The sequence below is a fragment of the Hyperolius riggenbachi genome, chromosome 8, assembly GCF_040937935.1.
Source record: "Hyperolius riggenbachi isolate aHypRig1 chromosome 8, aHypRig1.pri, whole genome shotgun sequence".
NCBI lineage: Eukaryota > Metazoa > Chordata > Amphibia > Anura > Hyperoliidae > Hyperolius > Hyperolius riggenbachi.
The window spans coordinates 159,078,621-159,095,372 of NC_090653.1; the positions used below are offsets into that span (position 1 = coordinate 159,078,621).

The following is a 16,752-nucleotide window of genomic DNA, read 5'->3' on the forward strand; positions in this document are numbered from 1 at the left end:
TAGGAACCCCTTTTTTATCAGCAGCCCTTATTGCAATATGGCTCCTGTCTTGTTAATCGCAGGCTTATTTCCATGTTGCTTGCAGCTGTGCTGTTACTTGAAGACTCTGTGAACAAGGTCATCCTCTTTAGGCATCTTTTTGCTAAACTAACAGCTTGCCATTGGTAACTCCTCTGTTTATAGACTTGACTTCTGCATGGCCAGCAGGTACAGCAATTTGTTCAGGAAGCCCCCAAGCCATTCATAAAGATGGATCTCTGTAGGGGGGGGGGGGGCTTTGTTGCCCTGTGTTTCAGGGACTGCAGTCACCCCTTCTGTGGGAACATAACTCTTGAGGCAAAGGGAGGACTTATGTCACCCGTCCATTTCAGAGTTCTGCCCCTTCTGCCTGTGAATGCGAAACTCTTGGGGTGGGGTGCATTTTATTGTTTTTCTGGCTTTTCATTGAGCTATAACACATTCAGTCCTATGAGTCTCCTGTTTGCGGTACTGCACAGGAGTATGCAGCCGACCGCAATACACAATGGGCTCGATTCACAAAGCGGTGCTAACCCAGTTAGAGACTTTAGGCGTGATAACCATTGCACCACGCTGGTGAAAAGCCAGTTTAGGCGTGATAAGTTTAGGCATGATAAGTTTAGATCGCGTGCAAAGTCCCGCACGCAAAGCAGCGCCATTAAACTCTATGCGAAGTGCATCAGACTTTGCTTGCAAAACTTTTGATCAGCTGTGCACTGCGGTGCTAACCCAGTTGGTGCTTAAACTTATCACGCCTAAACTTATCACGCCTAAACTTATCATGCCTAAACTTATCACACCTAAACTTATCATGCCTAAACTGAGTTTAGGCATAATAAAGGGCTTTTCACCAGCGTGCTAAATGTTAGCACCGCTTTGTGAATCAGGCCCAATGAGTGGTGTTTTGCGATAATGCACCTGCTTACATGTGATTAAAAGCTCACTCTCTACTATAGTGAATGAAGTCTGAATGCAAGGTTCAGTAAGGAGCAATGACAGGCAGTATTTTTAAGTGCTGGTTACCGCAGCCTGTCTGAAGTTAAGTCCATTATGGCCCCTACTTATGTAGGTTAGAAAGTGATAGGCAGGGCTTCATAATTGGTAGTGACACATCATCTGTGAACAATGATATTTTAATGAGCGCACCTCTTATTGCAATTCCTTTAATATCTTGAATGAGCTGTATAGCTGAAGCCAGAGGTTTTGTGCTAAGCGTGAAGAGAAGTAGTGAGAGTGCATACCCTTGTCTAGATCCATCTTGATACAGAGAATCTCCCCATATCATTAAAGTAATAAAGAAAGAAGGATCTTTATATGGTATGTTGATAGCCCTAAGGAAAGCACCTTTTATACGAAATCTGACAGCCAAAGGACTTTTCTGCATCTAAGCTCAATATTACTGTGGCAACTTTATGTTGATGTACTATACTGTACCTTTTGAGTAATTTTCTCTTTGGGTGCTGTTGCCTGCCTAATTTTATTAACCTTGTAATTGCAGTTTAAGAATCAGATCATCCTGTAAATTTATAACTACTAGTAGGATTCTCTCCTTCTTTATATACTGTACATCACTGTTATTGATGAGTTTAATAGGGAAGTGGATACGGAGTGACCTTGCAAGTTTACATTTAGTAAGTGAAGAATATTAGGTAATACAACTGGTTTAAATGCTTTATAACGTACGCAGTGTAAGCCACCAGGTTTAAGGGCCTTTCTTTTGGGTAGATTTTTATTAAGTGCTCCAGAAGACTTCTGAAGCCTCCCGCAGCAGGAGATTTAATTGGAGGAGCATGCGAGGGGACAAGGAGAGGAAAGGGGAGGCTCTGTAGGACCCAGAGCCTTCCCTCTCCTTAGGTCATGTTTTTAGTAAAGCTTCATATTCACTTTAAGGGTATTTTAGGAATATTACACTCATTTCTAAATAGATATATTATTAAATTGGCGTTCTATATATACAGTATATATACACCTTGGCTGTTGTGAGTTATATAATTCCTTGCCATACTCAGTAAATATCTTTGGGGTGAATGCTAATTTGTCTGGGGGAGTTTTGAGAACTACTATCCTTCTTAACCCTCCTGGCGGTGTGAAAAATTCCGCCAGGAGGCAGCGCAGCAGTTTTTTTTTCCTATATCATGTAGCGAGCCCAGGGCTCGCTACATGAGAGCCACTGCTCAGCGGCATCCCCCCGCCCGCTTCGATCGCCTCCGGCGATAGGCGATCAGGAAATCCCGTTCAAAGAACATGGCGACGGGGCGGGATGACGTCACCGACGTCGTGACGTCATTGGGAGTCCCGATCCACCCCTCGGCGCTGCCTGGCACTGATTGGCCAGGCAGCGCACGGGGTCTGGGGGGGGGGGGGCGTGCCGGATAGCGGGTATCGGGCGCGGGGCGGCGGTGATCGGTGTGCTGGCGCAGCTAGCAAAGTGCTAGCTGCATCCAGCAAAAAAAAAAAATTACGAAAATTAACCGAGCAGGGCCTGAGAAAACCTCCTGCGCGGCCGACAGGAAGGTTAAAGCACTTTGGTCTTATTTGTTACACCAATTTTACTTGTAGCAATTTAGGCTTTTCTCTTCCTTCTTTAACATCAGTCCATGTGGCATCAGGTGGTAGAGTCTCTACTCTTGTTCTACTATTTTATAAACATAGCAATTAAATATATTTTAAATTTTCTTAGCTTGTTGGAATTTCTAATCGTTAAATGTCCTCTGATTAAAAGCCTTATAGACCTCACAGATGATAGTTCATTAAGTTCACATTATTCAACCAGTTTTTAGAATATATATTTCACAATCATTTAAGCACCAATGTCACATACTTTGTCAGCATTTTCTGCATAAAGGGGACCCTCTGTGGCCCCGAAACATTTGTCAAGCGTGTGCTGATGATGCAATAAACACAATACTGCATTTACAAGTTGGTGTGCTAACCTGGATTCACATGCGATTGATTGAACTTTGGGTGACTTGGCTTGGCACCCCAGGTTATGCACCCACCCCTTGGGTAAGGTGTGCCACTCTTGAAACCTTTCTGCATTCAATTTCACATTTTGGGCTGTTAAAAATTCCAGTCTGTTAAGACTGCCACTGGGGCATGCGCCAACCAGATATTTAGTGTAAGCTTGGGTCCTACTAATGACATTCTGTTTGGCACAGACCTCTATTTTCTCATTACGTTGACGTCCAGGCCGGATGTGTTAGTGCCATGGGTGGTTATAGGAAATGCATATCCTTGTTAAGAAAAATGGAGCAGGTCGGAACTTTGCGTTCTGTTTGACACAACGCAGCAAATCTGTTTTTAACAATATGATCCGCCTCCGGTGTTTGACAGTGCAGCAGAAAACATACTGAATGTGTACATTTTCTGCTCCAGTGTGAACCGAGCATGAAACATTTGAGCTAGTTAGCAGTTTTAGTGTAAGTTGTATGGGTGTGAGAATAAAAAGGAAAAATATCTTGGTAGAGTGATGGATTCTCCAAGTGTAACATTATGAAACTCTTCAATGTATGGAAGTATCAGGATTATCTCTTATTCTGCTTTTGGTTCAGCTATTGATCTCTTCGATTCTCTATCCAAGTTGAATAAACACATGTTGAAATGACATCATACAATATTTAGGCAACCATGGGATTATATTTTAAAACAACTTTGCAAATACATTTTAATGAGTAGCATAGAGCTGTGCTATAATAGGCTTGTTATGCAGGGAACCTTAAAGCACAATATCTCACTCCTCAGAATTAATCAGCAATTACTAATATATAAACAGATCGTTAGCCATTAAAATGGAAATGTTCCTTGTCTAGAATAGTGGGATACTAGATGTGAAAATGGGTGCTATCAGTTTTGGAATTTAGGTGGTAAGGCTAGTGCTAAATTACCTTTTAGCCTTTGAAATTCCCTTTGAGGTAAAACCCTATTTTGGGAATTATTAAAGCATTGGCATCCAGTTATAACATACTTATAAATATAAATGTAGAATTTTCCTATCCTACCTCTACAGAACAGAGAGAATGTAATTGGAGACTACAGGAAGATAATGTCGGTTATGGTATTAAGAAAAATAGAAGGAGAAAATTGAAAACAACATGGATATTTGGAAGAAATAGACTTCTTAACTAGTTTTTTCATTTGGGCAATCAAAAACTGACTGTCAAAGGTACTGGGAAGTACAACAGCCAAGTCATCTATTAAATCACCCACTACCTCAGAACTAACTCCTTACTTGACCCCCTGCAAACCGGAGTCCATCCTTGTTACTAAACAAAAAACGGACTTGTCAAGGTTGTCTACAATCCCCTTGCCAAAGCTCTAGACAATCCTGCTACTCCTCGACCTCTCCCTGGCACTTGATACAATAGACCATCCCCTCATTCTCCAATCACTACAGTCCTTAGGGATTTGCAACTGTGCCCTGGCCTGGATCTCCCCATACCTCTCCAATCATCTAGTCACAACCTCTTTCAGTGGCTTCTGCTCACTCCGCCCCCCCCCCCCCTCTCAGTTGGGGTCCCCCAGGGCTCTGTTCTGAACCCCCTTCTGTTCTCAATTTACTCATCCTCCATTGGCAAAGTCATCCTTGCCCTGGGTTTCAAATACCACCTATATGTCAATGAAACCCAGATCTATCTCCATACCTACGATCTCTAATCTGCCACCATTGACAAGCTCTCCTCCTGCATCTCAACTATCTTCTCCTGGATGTCAGCAACGTTCCTGAAGCTTAACTTGGATAAAACTGAGCTCCTGATTTTCCTGCCCCGCACTGCACCACCCCTCCCAGATATATTTATGTCACATTCAACAATATGAACATCTGCCCTAACTCTCAGGCCCATTACCTGGCACCACCCTCTGCTCTCTCTTTCTCTTCTGCTCTCTCCTCCTCCCTGCCTCCTCTGGTCCCCCAGTGACCTCCATCTGACCTCCCGGTGCATTTCTCACACCCATGAGTGTCTACTGGACTTCGTAAGAGCTGCCCCCATCTTAGTGAACTCCCTCTCATCATCCATCAGACTCTCCCCTTCCTTCAACACTTTTAAGCAAGCTCAAAACACACCTCTTTAAGATGGGCTACCCTTCCCCTCTACTGCTCCTTAACTCTCTCAGCTGAGTACCTATTCCACAGCCCACCTAGCGTGTCCTTCCCCTTTAGCTTGTAAGCTTTTGGCAGGGTCTCCACCCCTGTGTGTCCTTCTAAATCTTGCGACCCCACCAATGACACCCTTCCTATGGATTAACTTGGGCTTGAATTGTGCTGTCTGTGTAAAATCACTTGATCATGTATCTTATAACCTGTTTGCAAGTATAATTTTGTGCTATGTTGTATTACTGTGTGCTACCTCTCTGTCTAACACCCTTTGTTAACATTGTATGTATCCCTATTTATTGTCCAGCACTGCCAATTATGTTGGCACTTTATAAATACAATAAATAATAATAATACATCTAAACAGCAATTCTATACAGTCCACTGAACTGAACGTTTTAAAATATATTAGGGCTTTCATTTAAAGAATAGTACAGGTAGGGGTCATAACCTTGTCTATGTATAGGAGACGCTAGGTAATTTGGGCACCAGGTATTGTTGTTATTTAAATATTGCAATTCAAATAATTGCTTACCGTCAATAATTGGCGTGCTGCTATTGCCATTGCTTTTTAATGCTAAAGTTACCCCAACCCTATCCTCTTACCGTAACCCACCCCAACTTACTCCTAACAATGACCCCCACTACATAGTCCTAACATTAACTTCCATACCTACGCCTTAGTATAACCTCGCCCCTGCCTACACTTAAAACTAACCGCCCACCTACACTTAACACTATACTCGAGCACTGCAGTGACACCAGTCCATAGCAGCCAATAATGATATTTGGCTACACATATAACCATTACAATTACTCAGTTCTACGTGCATTGCAACCGTTCTTGAGTTTAGCTGTATAATAGTTTAACTCTGGTGCCATTTGCTGCCTCTGCTGCAGCCGATGATAGCCAGCGCCAGTTGTCACCCCACGACAAACGATAATAGCTGGAGTTTGGCTATATGAGAGCTTAAAGGGAACCAGAGAGGATGAAATATACATACCTGGGGCTTCCTCCAGCCCCATACGCACGGATCGCTCCCACGCCGCCGTCCTCCGCTGCCTGGATCCGCCGCCACCGGGTCCCGTCATTGCCGCGAGTCGGCCAGTCGCCCGGCGGACGCGGCCAATTCTCCGCATAACAGGGTGCTCTCTCCATACAGATACGCATGTGGCTGCCTACTGCGCAGCCGCATGCGTACGGGTATGGAGGGAGCCCCTGTAATGCGGACAGTTGGCCACGTCCGCCGGAAGTGACGGGCCTGGTACCGGCGGATCCAGGAAGCGGAGGATGGCGGCGTGGGAGCGATTCAGGCTTATGGGGCTGGAAGAAGCCCCAGGTATGTATAAAATCTTTTCCTTTTTTCACCCCCCATTCCTCTCTGGTTCCCTTAAACTATGATGCCTGAATCATGCACTTGGCGTGCCATAACCACAAATGCAGTCTATGGTAGCGCCTAATTTTCCTATCCCTGTTGGTGCCCAATATCAGGCATCTTGATGTAGCTAGTTTTGTCTCGGTCTCTATAAGGCTGTAGTATGTATTCCAGAGAAATTTGCAAAACTGTCAAAGCAGATAAAAAAAAACAAAGCTAGAAGTAGACCCCTTAACAGGGGTGGAAGAGTTTGTGCTATTTTACGTGTTATTTGTTTGCTTGCAGAAGGTATTGCTCCAGTGAGTACCATTCATCCATATTTAACCTCATTTAGTTCTTTCATGGGTTGTTAGGAGAATAGTTTGAGAGTGGATCTGACTTTTTATAATAAGCTACCGCCATGCTGCTTGGAGCGTACGCATAAGCTCCCCTGTTATTTTTATCAATAGCCTGTTTTTCTTTCAACTCCCTCCAAGTTACCTAGCTTCTTCTTAAGACTAAACAGGCGCCCATGCTCCACTGTTTTTGCTGAACAGGTTTACCCTGTGTTATTGACCTAAGAAAGGGGGCGAAGATCCGTGAAACACGTCGTCAAATACACTTGGTGCCTTGAAGTGAATTATACCCCTTTTTGTTTTCTTAAAGGACAACCGAGGCGACAAGTGACATGATGAGATAGACATGTGTATGTTCAGGGCCAAACACAGAAATAACTAGGATGTGTTCCTTTTTTTCTTTCTCTGCCTGAAAGGGTTAAAAATCAGGTATCTGGGTCGGGACCAGGTCTGACTATAGCATAACCCTCACTGTTAAATAATTACAGCCATAAAATACTTTCCTGTCAGTAAATGGCTTCCTGGAGCAGGAAAGATATAAAAAGGGTCAATAATTCATACACTTGAGCTCTAGCATACTTTCATGAAGGTGTCATTGAGCAGAGACAATGAAACAGTAAAAACGTAAAAACTAGATTTAAATATAAAATAAAACTGTGGGGCATCTAAAAAAAAAAAACAATTGTTTTTCTCATCAGCTTATTTTCACCTCGGATATCTTTTAAGCTAGGTATAAAACGTATACTTTAACCGTTATGCTTGGAATACACGGCTCGATGTTGAGCTATTTAGATGGCTCGATTGATAATTTCCGACATATCCAATCTCCCGCCCGATCAATTCCGTGCTCGATTTTGTATAGGGAACAATGGGAAAAGATAAGAAAAACAAATGGAAGATAAGAGAATCTGGCGCAAAATCGAGCGGGGAATCGATCGGGCGGGATAATCGAGCCTCAAAAACGTACCGTGTTTTTCCAGCATTAGAGATGGTCATTCTGATCATTTTGGCGGAAAGTCAGTGACAGTTCATGCACATTTGACTCAGCCGAGTGACATGTGCTGCCTAATTGAGAGAGGGGAGGGGTTTCAGAGGTACCTAGCAGCTTTCAGTGACAAACCAATAGGCAGCAGGTATGACTGCTTTGCTCTAATGAGTACAGAAGATTGGCAATGCCTGTACAGACAACAGTTGGTGGTTAAAATGACCACAAATAATCATTTTAGCCATTAAACGCTTTACTATTCGGTCCAGAACTGTAGTTCATATATACGATATGGCCTTAAAAATGATTCAAACAGCAGAAATATGCTTGTAGCACATGTTGTATCCCTTTTCCGATATTCCAAGATTTCACATGAATTATTGCTTATTAGCTTTGCAGTTTATGCTTGGCATTGACTGGTACTTACTCTTGCTATTAATCAGAAACCGGATGTCCTTTTATAACTGTTTTGCCAGCTGTTATTACACTTAAAGCAGATCTAAATACTAAGAGCAAGATCTGGGTGGCCTGGGCAAGGAAGGGTGGGCTAGAATGCTTATATATATATATATATATATATATATATATATATATATATATATATATATGTATATATATATATGTATATATATATATATATATATATATATACTGTATATGTATATGTGTATATATATATATATACTGTATATATATATGTGTGTGTGTGTGTGTGTGTGTGTGTGTGTGTGTGTGTGTGTGTGTGTGTGTGTGTGTGTGTGTGTGTGTGTGTGTGTGTGTGTGTGTGTGTGTGTGTGTGTGTGTGTGCTTATAAAAGATTAATACTCACCTGGAGATTTCCGCTTTGGCGCTAGTGGTGCACATTCTCCTCCCCTGCTGTTTAGCCTGTCCTGGCATGTAGCAGTTGGCAGAGCGTTCATTAAAAGCAAATCAAAGTGCAGCTGAATTCAGTGAAGACCTACACAGCCTATAGAGGAAACTGAAACACCCGGGGTCAGTAGCTGATGTTAATAGGGTGTTATTTTGTGTAACAGTATTGTTGCTTTACATTGCATTGCACATTCTTTGTACTTTCTATTACCGTACATATTCTAATGTGTATTGCATTTTAGGCAATTTTAAGTAATTGTATTAACAAAAGATTAAAGAGACACTGAAGCGAAAAAAAACATATGATATAGTGAATTGGTTGTGTACAATGAATAATTACTAGAAGATTAGCAGCAAAGAAAATATTCTCATACTTTTATTTTCAGGTATCTAGTGTTTTTTCTAACATTGCATCATTGTATAATATGTGCACATTACACAACACTCAGCATTCAAAATGAGTCTTTCAGAGCAGTCTGTGAAGTAATGACCTCTCCTCTAGCAGAGGAAAAGTAAATAGTCCAGGAACAGTTGAGATAATAAAAGTCAGATAACAGCCCTCTTCACGACTAAGTTAGTCGGAGAGCTTAATGGCTTGTTTACATAGAGATAACAACTGGAGTTTCTCAACTCTTCCTGTACTGGAAACAATTACACTGATGTATCTGATCTTAATGTTTTATTTCTTAGCTGTGCTACACATACAAATCATAATATCATCATTTTTTTTTCCGCTTAAATGATGATATTATGATTTGTATGTGTAGCACAGCTAAGAAATAAAACATTAAGATCAGATACATCAGTGTAATTGTTTCCAGTACAGGAAGAGTTGAGAAACTCCAGTTGTTATCTCTATGCAAACAAGCCATTAAGCTCTCCGACTAAGTTAGTCGTGGAGAGGGCTGTTATCTGACTTTTATTATCTCAACTGTTCCTGGACTATTTACTTTTCCTCTGCTAGAGGAGAGGTCATTACTTCACAGACTGCTCTGAAAGACTCATTTTGAATGCTGAATGTTGTGTAATCTGCACATATTATAGAATGATGCAATGTTAGAAAAAACACTACATACCTGAAAATAAAAGTACAAGAATATTTTCTTTGCTGCTAATCTTCTAGTAATTATTCATAGTACACAACCAATTCACTATATCATATTTTTTTTTTCGCTTCAGTGTCTCTTTAAAGAGAACTGATCTTGGATTCTCATTCTTGTGACACAGTATATTTTTTAAAGCTACACTTTAGCATTTTCCTCTTACTTAGTTACCATTACCATTTTTCCGCTCATTAGCCATTTTTAGTATCTATGCACATTCATTATTCCCTATTGCGAAAAACAGTACTGTATGAAACATTATTAAGTTAAAATATATCACATCAGCAGCACTTAGGAAATTTCAGTTTGAGCATGTCTCCTTTGAAAAACTGGTCGTGTTTAGAGGATACTACTATCTTTCTATTCCATCTTGACCTCTGTTTCCAGATTATTCTTTGTTATGTATTTTTATGTAACCTTTGTACAGCTTCAAATAATTTACATAAAACAAATGTCAATGGGTCTACTTTTTCTAGGTCTAGCATCAGCTGTATGCAAACCTTGTTGAACTGACCTAGTTAAAAAGGAGTCAAAGAAATTAGCCATTTTAGGATATCAGCTATTGAACTTAATTCGTCTAGCACTTAACATGGTTGCTATTTGAGCAAGGTGGTTTATTTTACTTTTGCTTAACTGGTTCCGTGCCGATGCAGTTGAAATCTACGTCCTGCATTTGGCTGCGCAGAACTGACAGGATGTAGATTTCAACACTCTTCGCCGCGCGGTTCCGCCACTCCCGCCGATCGCAGCGCGGTCTCCCCGCCGCAGATCACTCGCCCTGCCATCTATACGACGACAGAGCTGTGTGAGCCGGTCAAAAGCCGATTTCATTGGCACCTGACCCTGTCATCACTGTAAGCTAATCCCATTGGCTTACATTGATTGACAGCGTCAGGTTCAATGAAATCGGCTCATGACCGGTGCACAGCGTTTTACAGTCGAAGGGATGGCAGAGAGAGCGACCTGCAGCAGGGATAGAACGGCGTGATCGGCGGGGGCGACGGATGATTGCTGCAATTCATCGGTAAGCGCCGTTTTACCGTGCCAGCAGTCTCTGGTCCATAAGGGGGCACAGACTGCTGGTACGGAAGTAGTAGTAGTAAGCATTCAGTCTGGCTTTGCTCAAGAATCATTATAGCAAAGTCATTATAGCAGAGCCAGAAGGGGGCAGGATTGGGCTTGAAAAGACATCAGAGAAGACAGACTCCGCTATAATGATTCCTGAGCAAAGCCAGACTGAATGCTCAGTCAGGGATTTTATCAGGGCTGATAACAAGCAGGCTGAGCAGTGAAGAATGAAACAGAAAGCAGGGTAGGTGTTTTCTCTAATGTTCCCACTGATATACATGGTAAAATACATGAGGGTGTTTCGTCTCTGGTTCACTTTAAGCATAACTGCACCTCTTCCTGCAGTAGGGTCCATTCATACTATTGCATTTTTTTAAAAAAAGTGTCTGCTTCTCTGCATGCAAACTGTACCTTAAATGCATAGATAATTTTGCACCATTGCTTTACAAGCATAAAGTATCACACATGAATGCATCAAAACTGCATTTAGTCTGCATGCAAATTGCATGTAAAACCGTTTGTCAAACTCATAGATGCACTAACCTACAGATGTGTGATTGGACAATAAGCTTGTGATCTTTAGAATTTCTAGTTTTGGGATCCTTTGGACATTTTCAACATGAATTACTGTGAATTTTAATTGCAAGTTTATGATTTCTTTTGAAGCACTAATATTTGCTCTTTCTTTGACAGGTCCTGTGGATGCTGGCTGTACCATCTGTCTTGCTGCTTGTCTGCTGTGGCCTTAGACTTGGGGATACAGGATGTGACTGAAGTGTCCTGTGTGGGGGACCCTGAAGTTCTACTGTTTCCCCAGTGGTGCTTATATTCTGGATGCTAGAACTGTACTTTTCATACCATGCATGTAGCTGGGCTCAGTGTGGCCCCCGGGAAGCTAAGTCTGGCCCTGTGGGTTCTGAGTGTGGCTGCCCGTATACTCTCCTCCCATGCACAGATATACTCTCAGACTGTGAACACACACTACGGCAAGCTGCGTGGTACACGAGCATTTTTGCCCAACGACATCTTGGGCCCTGTGGATCAGTATCTGGGGGTACCATATGCAGCACCCCCTGTGGGAGAAAAACGCTTCCTCCCACCTGAACCTCCTCCCTCTTGGTCAGGGATAAGGAATGCCACACACTTCTCACCGGTGTGCCCACAAAACATACAGAATGCAGTGCCAGATATTATGATGCCAGTTTGGTTCACCTCAAACCTGGACACTGTGACTGGATACCTCCAAGAACAAAGCGAAGACTGCCTTTATCTTAATATCCATGTTCCTACAGAGGATGGTGAGTAATGAGGGGTACGGTAAGATCCCCTCCGCCAATGTGGGATTCAAGCTGGGTTGCGCGTGGTCCCTCCAGTGTTACATACACAGCATGGAGGGGGGTGTGTGCCTGCTGCATGCTGTATGTTAGCAATAAGAAGTGCTGTTTGCTTATCATGCTTTCAGCACTGTCTCTTATCCCATTCCTCAGTCAGTAGTATTTTCTTTGACCCTAATAAAGCTTCCCCTTGTGTTTTCCATCCTGTGAGCTCCAGAGATAGGTGTTTTTCCTTGTATGTTAACTCCAAGTCACTGCTTTCTTGTATCTGACCATCTTAAAGTGAACCTTAAGTGTCCAAAAAAAAATGAGTTTTACTCACCTGGGGCTTACCTCAGCCCCCTGCAGCTGATCGGTGCCCACGACGAGTCGCTCTGATGCTCCGGGTCCCGCTGGCGGCCACTTCCGGTTTCGCCGTCAGGACCCGTCAGGCTGGGGAACGCGGCTGATACTACGCGTTCCCAGCCAAAATAGCACCCCTATGCGGCCATATGTCCGCATAGGCACCCGTATGCGGACATATGGCCGCATAGGGGTGCTATTTTGGCTGGGAACGCGTAGTATCAGCCGCGTTCCCCAGCCTGACGGGTCCTGACGGCGAAACCGGAAGTGGCCGCCAGCGGGACCCGGAGCATCAGAGCGACTCGTCGTGGGCACCGATCAGCTGCAGGGGGCTGAGGTAAGCCCCAGGTGAGTAAAACTCATTTTTTTTGGGACACTTAAGGTTCACTTTAAGCCAATGTTGGGCCTTTCCCCAGCTTTCACATACTTTGCCTCTTCACTACACCTTTGTTCTCTTATTTTCAGAGTCATTTGAAGTTTCATTTTTCTTTTGTCAGCCACGTTCTTTTAATCATATGACAACATGTGATACCTCTCCAGCTGTGTTTGGACACTCTTCACAACTGATCTTGCACCCAGCTAAAAACCTAATGCTGTCTCTACTGATGAATTTAAAGGATAAGTTTGCTTTCAAAAGTATTAGTATTTTAACACACCCCAGCAGTAGTATTCCCAGAGTATATTGGACCTTTAATTTCAAAATCCACAATTTTCAGACATGATGATGTGTAATTGCCCCCTATCTTGATAAAGTCAGTCACTCCCATCCACAATAGTGATCTAGGATCTGACATTCCTTAAGCCTAAAACATCATCATTTCCCAACACTATAGTAAAAAAAAGTGTTGCAATATCTGAAAATGTTAAATTAAAGGTACAATATCAACATTTTCATTAACATTTTTGTTTCTTTGCAAATGATTTTTAAATACTTCACATTTTTTCTGTAATTTTTCGAGGCTTTTGTAAACATACTTATCCTGTAATTACTATAAATGCCTTTTGTTTCATTTGCTTCCGATTTCCATCTTGTTGAGTTAGTCATCATCTGGTCAGTCATGCCACTCATCTGGCTACCATTGCTGCATACTAACTCTGGGATATACTTCATTCACCGGTAGCAAGTATATATTAAATATAGTGCCTTATAAAGAAAGAAAAACAGATTTCTAAAATTCTGTGTTGGATTTGTCAGAAGCAGCATACAATAGGAATTGGTGCAGTAGAAAGAATTCCTAACCACTTTAGGACCATTGTTAGTACAACACACGAGCCAAAATGCTATGTAATGTTAACAAACTGCACGGTTTCACCAGCTCATTGCCACTAAAGAGTTACCTATTGTTTATATGGGGGACTCTGATTCCTCTACCTCTGCACAAACAGGAGTCCTTAGCTCAGACAAGTATTTTGGCTTTTCCTCATTTTGCCATAGAGTGGGGAAGGTAAGCAGATCATGGAGGCAGTGGTGGCTCCTGCTTATGCTGGAAATGGAAAATCAAACAAAAATGATGTTACTTATTCCTGCAACACGTGTTCTGATCAGATACCCATGATAAATTGTATAGTTACAATAAATGTCAACTTTGATAAGGTTCAATTTAGTAACTTCAGAAATAGGGTCTGGATTAAAGAAGACCTCCAACCAAAATATAAAATGGTTATTCTTATACTGTGATATTCTATGACATCTTTCTATACTGAAATATATTACCATTGTCCTCTTCTGTTCCCCTCTATTTGAATTCCAGCTATGTACTAATTTTAATAATCTTAGCATACAGTGTATTCATCCACCCACTTAAAGAAAACGTGAAGTGAAGATAAACTGATGAGATAAACAACTGTATCTACAGTTTTACTTCTAAATTGGACCTTCCTGGAATCACATTTGTTTTTTAAAAGTTAAATTGTATGCTTTAAGTCTTAACAATTGTAAGTATACAACAGTAGTTGATGAAAGTGGGATTGAGCCGGCATTATAATACGCCTGCAACAATTGTTAGGTAAAAGAGTATTATGTATATATAAATATAAACTTAAAGGAATTATCAGCACCCCCCCCCCCCGTATCTACTTACCCACGGCTTCCTCCAGCTCCTTCTCGGCGACATGTCCAACAATGCAGCTCTGCTCGCGCCGCTGTCAATCACGACCGAGTGCGTAGTTTTGCGCCTGCGCAGTACACCGCGGACAACACAGCCGTGATTGACAGCGGCAGGCGCAGTACAAGGTTGGCCTCAGTACCAGCGGGGACACTGGGCCGTGGGCTGCGAGGAAACCACGGGTAAGTAGATCGGGGGGAGGGGGGCTTAAAAAGGCTTATAATTCATTTAAGTAAGTCTACTGCTTAACATCAAGAAAATTAGCCATGTCATCTACTTCAATGAACCATCTGCAAACAGATGAGGAAAGAGTATACTTTGTAGCAGATTTAATCTTCCTGATCAAAGATCTTTGCAGATGATGATGACTACAGCCATGAGATTAAGAGACACTTGTTGCTTGGAAGGAAAGCTATGGAAAGTGAACAAGATACTGAAAGATAGAGATGCCACTTTACAGCTGCACTGCAGAGGTACACTAATGTCCTGCACAGCAGCACAGTCACTCGTGCACAGAGGAAAAAAGCGAAGCATGACTGACTCTGTTATTGCAGAGAAATGGCCATTAGTGTGCCTACACTATGCAGCCGCGCTTATACATGGACCGTCAGGCAGTTGCCCAAACCTTTTTGACAAGCCATCGTCAATTAAGTTAAAAGGATCCCAGTGCTGGATTGGTAAGGGGCATGGGGAAGCCCATAGGTAAGTATCTAACTTTGGCCATTTTTTGCCCCTACAGGTACATGTTAATGTTGTTCAGTGCTTATACAGACAGATCTCAAACTTGTTGAATTTGTTATCTGTTCTCTGCACTTAGATGTGTTTTTTCCAGGCACAGAGAGTGTTACAGGATGTGTTTTTTCCAGGCACAGAGAGTGTTACAGTGTCTGATTAGTTATTTGTGAGAGATACAGTACAGCTCAACTACACTGTTACTCAGAACCCTGGACTCTTAACCATTACAGTAAGAAAAAAGGAAATACAGCCTAGGACTCCATTGAATTGATACTGTACATACACGTTTATCTCATTGTATTATATGCGAGTTAATACTGTTGCTAAAAGTACGTTTGTGCTGCTCCAACTTAGGGCTGGTTCACACGGGGGTCTGCCCGGCTTTCGGCAGTATCGCATTCAGCAGCATTGCAGCGTTGTCGCAATCGGGCTTCCCATGGCTATCAGTTGCGGTCGGCATTCTTCTTCCCCATAGGAGGACATTAGCCACGGCGGTTAACCGTCCCAGGACGCTACATGTAGTGTCCAGGGTCACCCAGAATACCAGGGAAAGTCGGGATCGGAAAGCCGCATTCGCGCAAATGCCGGTAAAATCCTGGTACAAACGGTACCATTCACTTGAATTTGAGCGTTTAATGCTGAGTCCCAAATGCTGGTGGTAAATGCGGGGCAGACGCCCGTGTGATCCAGCCCTTACTTTGGGATTACTTTAGGCATCTCAGGTGATCTCTACCTATTTAATGTATTTCCAATGACATTCTATTTTTAAAGAGTACAGGTCCTTTCACACTGAATCCATTCCATTCCATCTCAGCGAACAATGTAATTTCATCCCACTGTGATTAAGTGATATTTTTATGACATGTTCACATCGGGTGCGGTGCAGTGGTTCCTGTCGGAGTAACGCACAGGACAACGTGTGCATTTACAATGACAATGAAGCATATTTTCATTGTACTTTGTACTTCACTGTATGGTCGTATCGCCACCATTGCGTTGTGATTTTATCACAACATACATAGTGTGAGAGAGCCCTAAGTGTGGCAATTTTTTATCTTCAAACTTATTCCCAACAAAGTTGATATGCTGTTTAAAATGTAAATAAAGTTAATATGTGAGGATTTTCAAATAATTTAAATCCTATACTTAAACATTATACAAAGACATCATAGCACATGTTGAAACTATGAAATATCCTTTTTTTATATGTGTGCCCTACAGATGGTCAATACTATGCTAATAAGTTTGCGTTATTACAAATTTTTATGTAATATTTTGTTAGAAAGGTATGCAGCTTTGAATTGAATCCGTTAAATTCAACATCTACTGCACTTGATTAGTCCAGTTCCATCTGCATACATTTGCGTACAATTTGCTTCAATTCGAAAT

The 16,752-nt window shown here is 42.1% G+C and overlaps 1 protein-coding gene across 4 annotated transcripts in view; it reads left to right on the plus strand.

Moving 5' to 3' along the window:
• The window catches only part of NLGN3 (neuroligin 3), a 285,082-nt gene that overhangs the window by 148,170 nt on the left and 120,160 nt on the right, over window positions 1-16,752 (plus strand). For all 4 annotated transcript variants that reach the window (XM_068247607.1, XM_068247606.1, XM_068247609.1 and 1 more), the window contains one exon: window positions 11,541-12,145. In XM_068247607.1, the coding sequence (XP_068103708.1) occupies window positions 11,707-12,145 (439 nt within the window). In that variant the 5' untranslated portion in view covers window positions 11,541-11,706. The remainder of the gene's footprint in view (window positions 1-11,540; window positions 12,146-16,752) is intronic.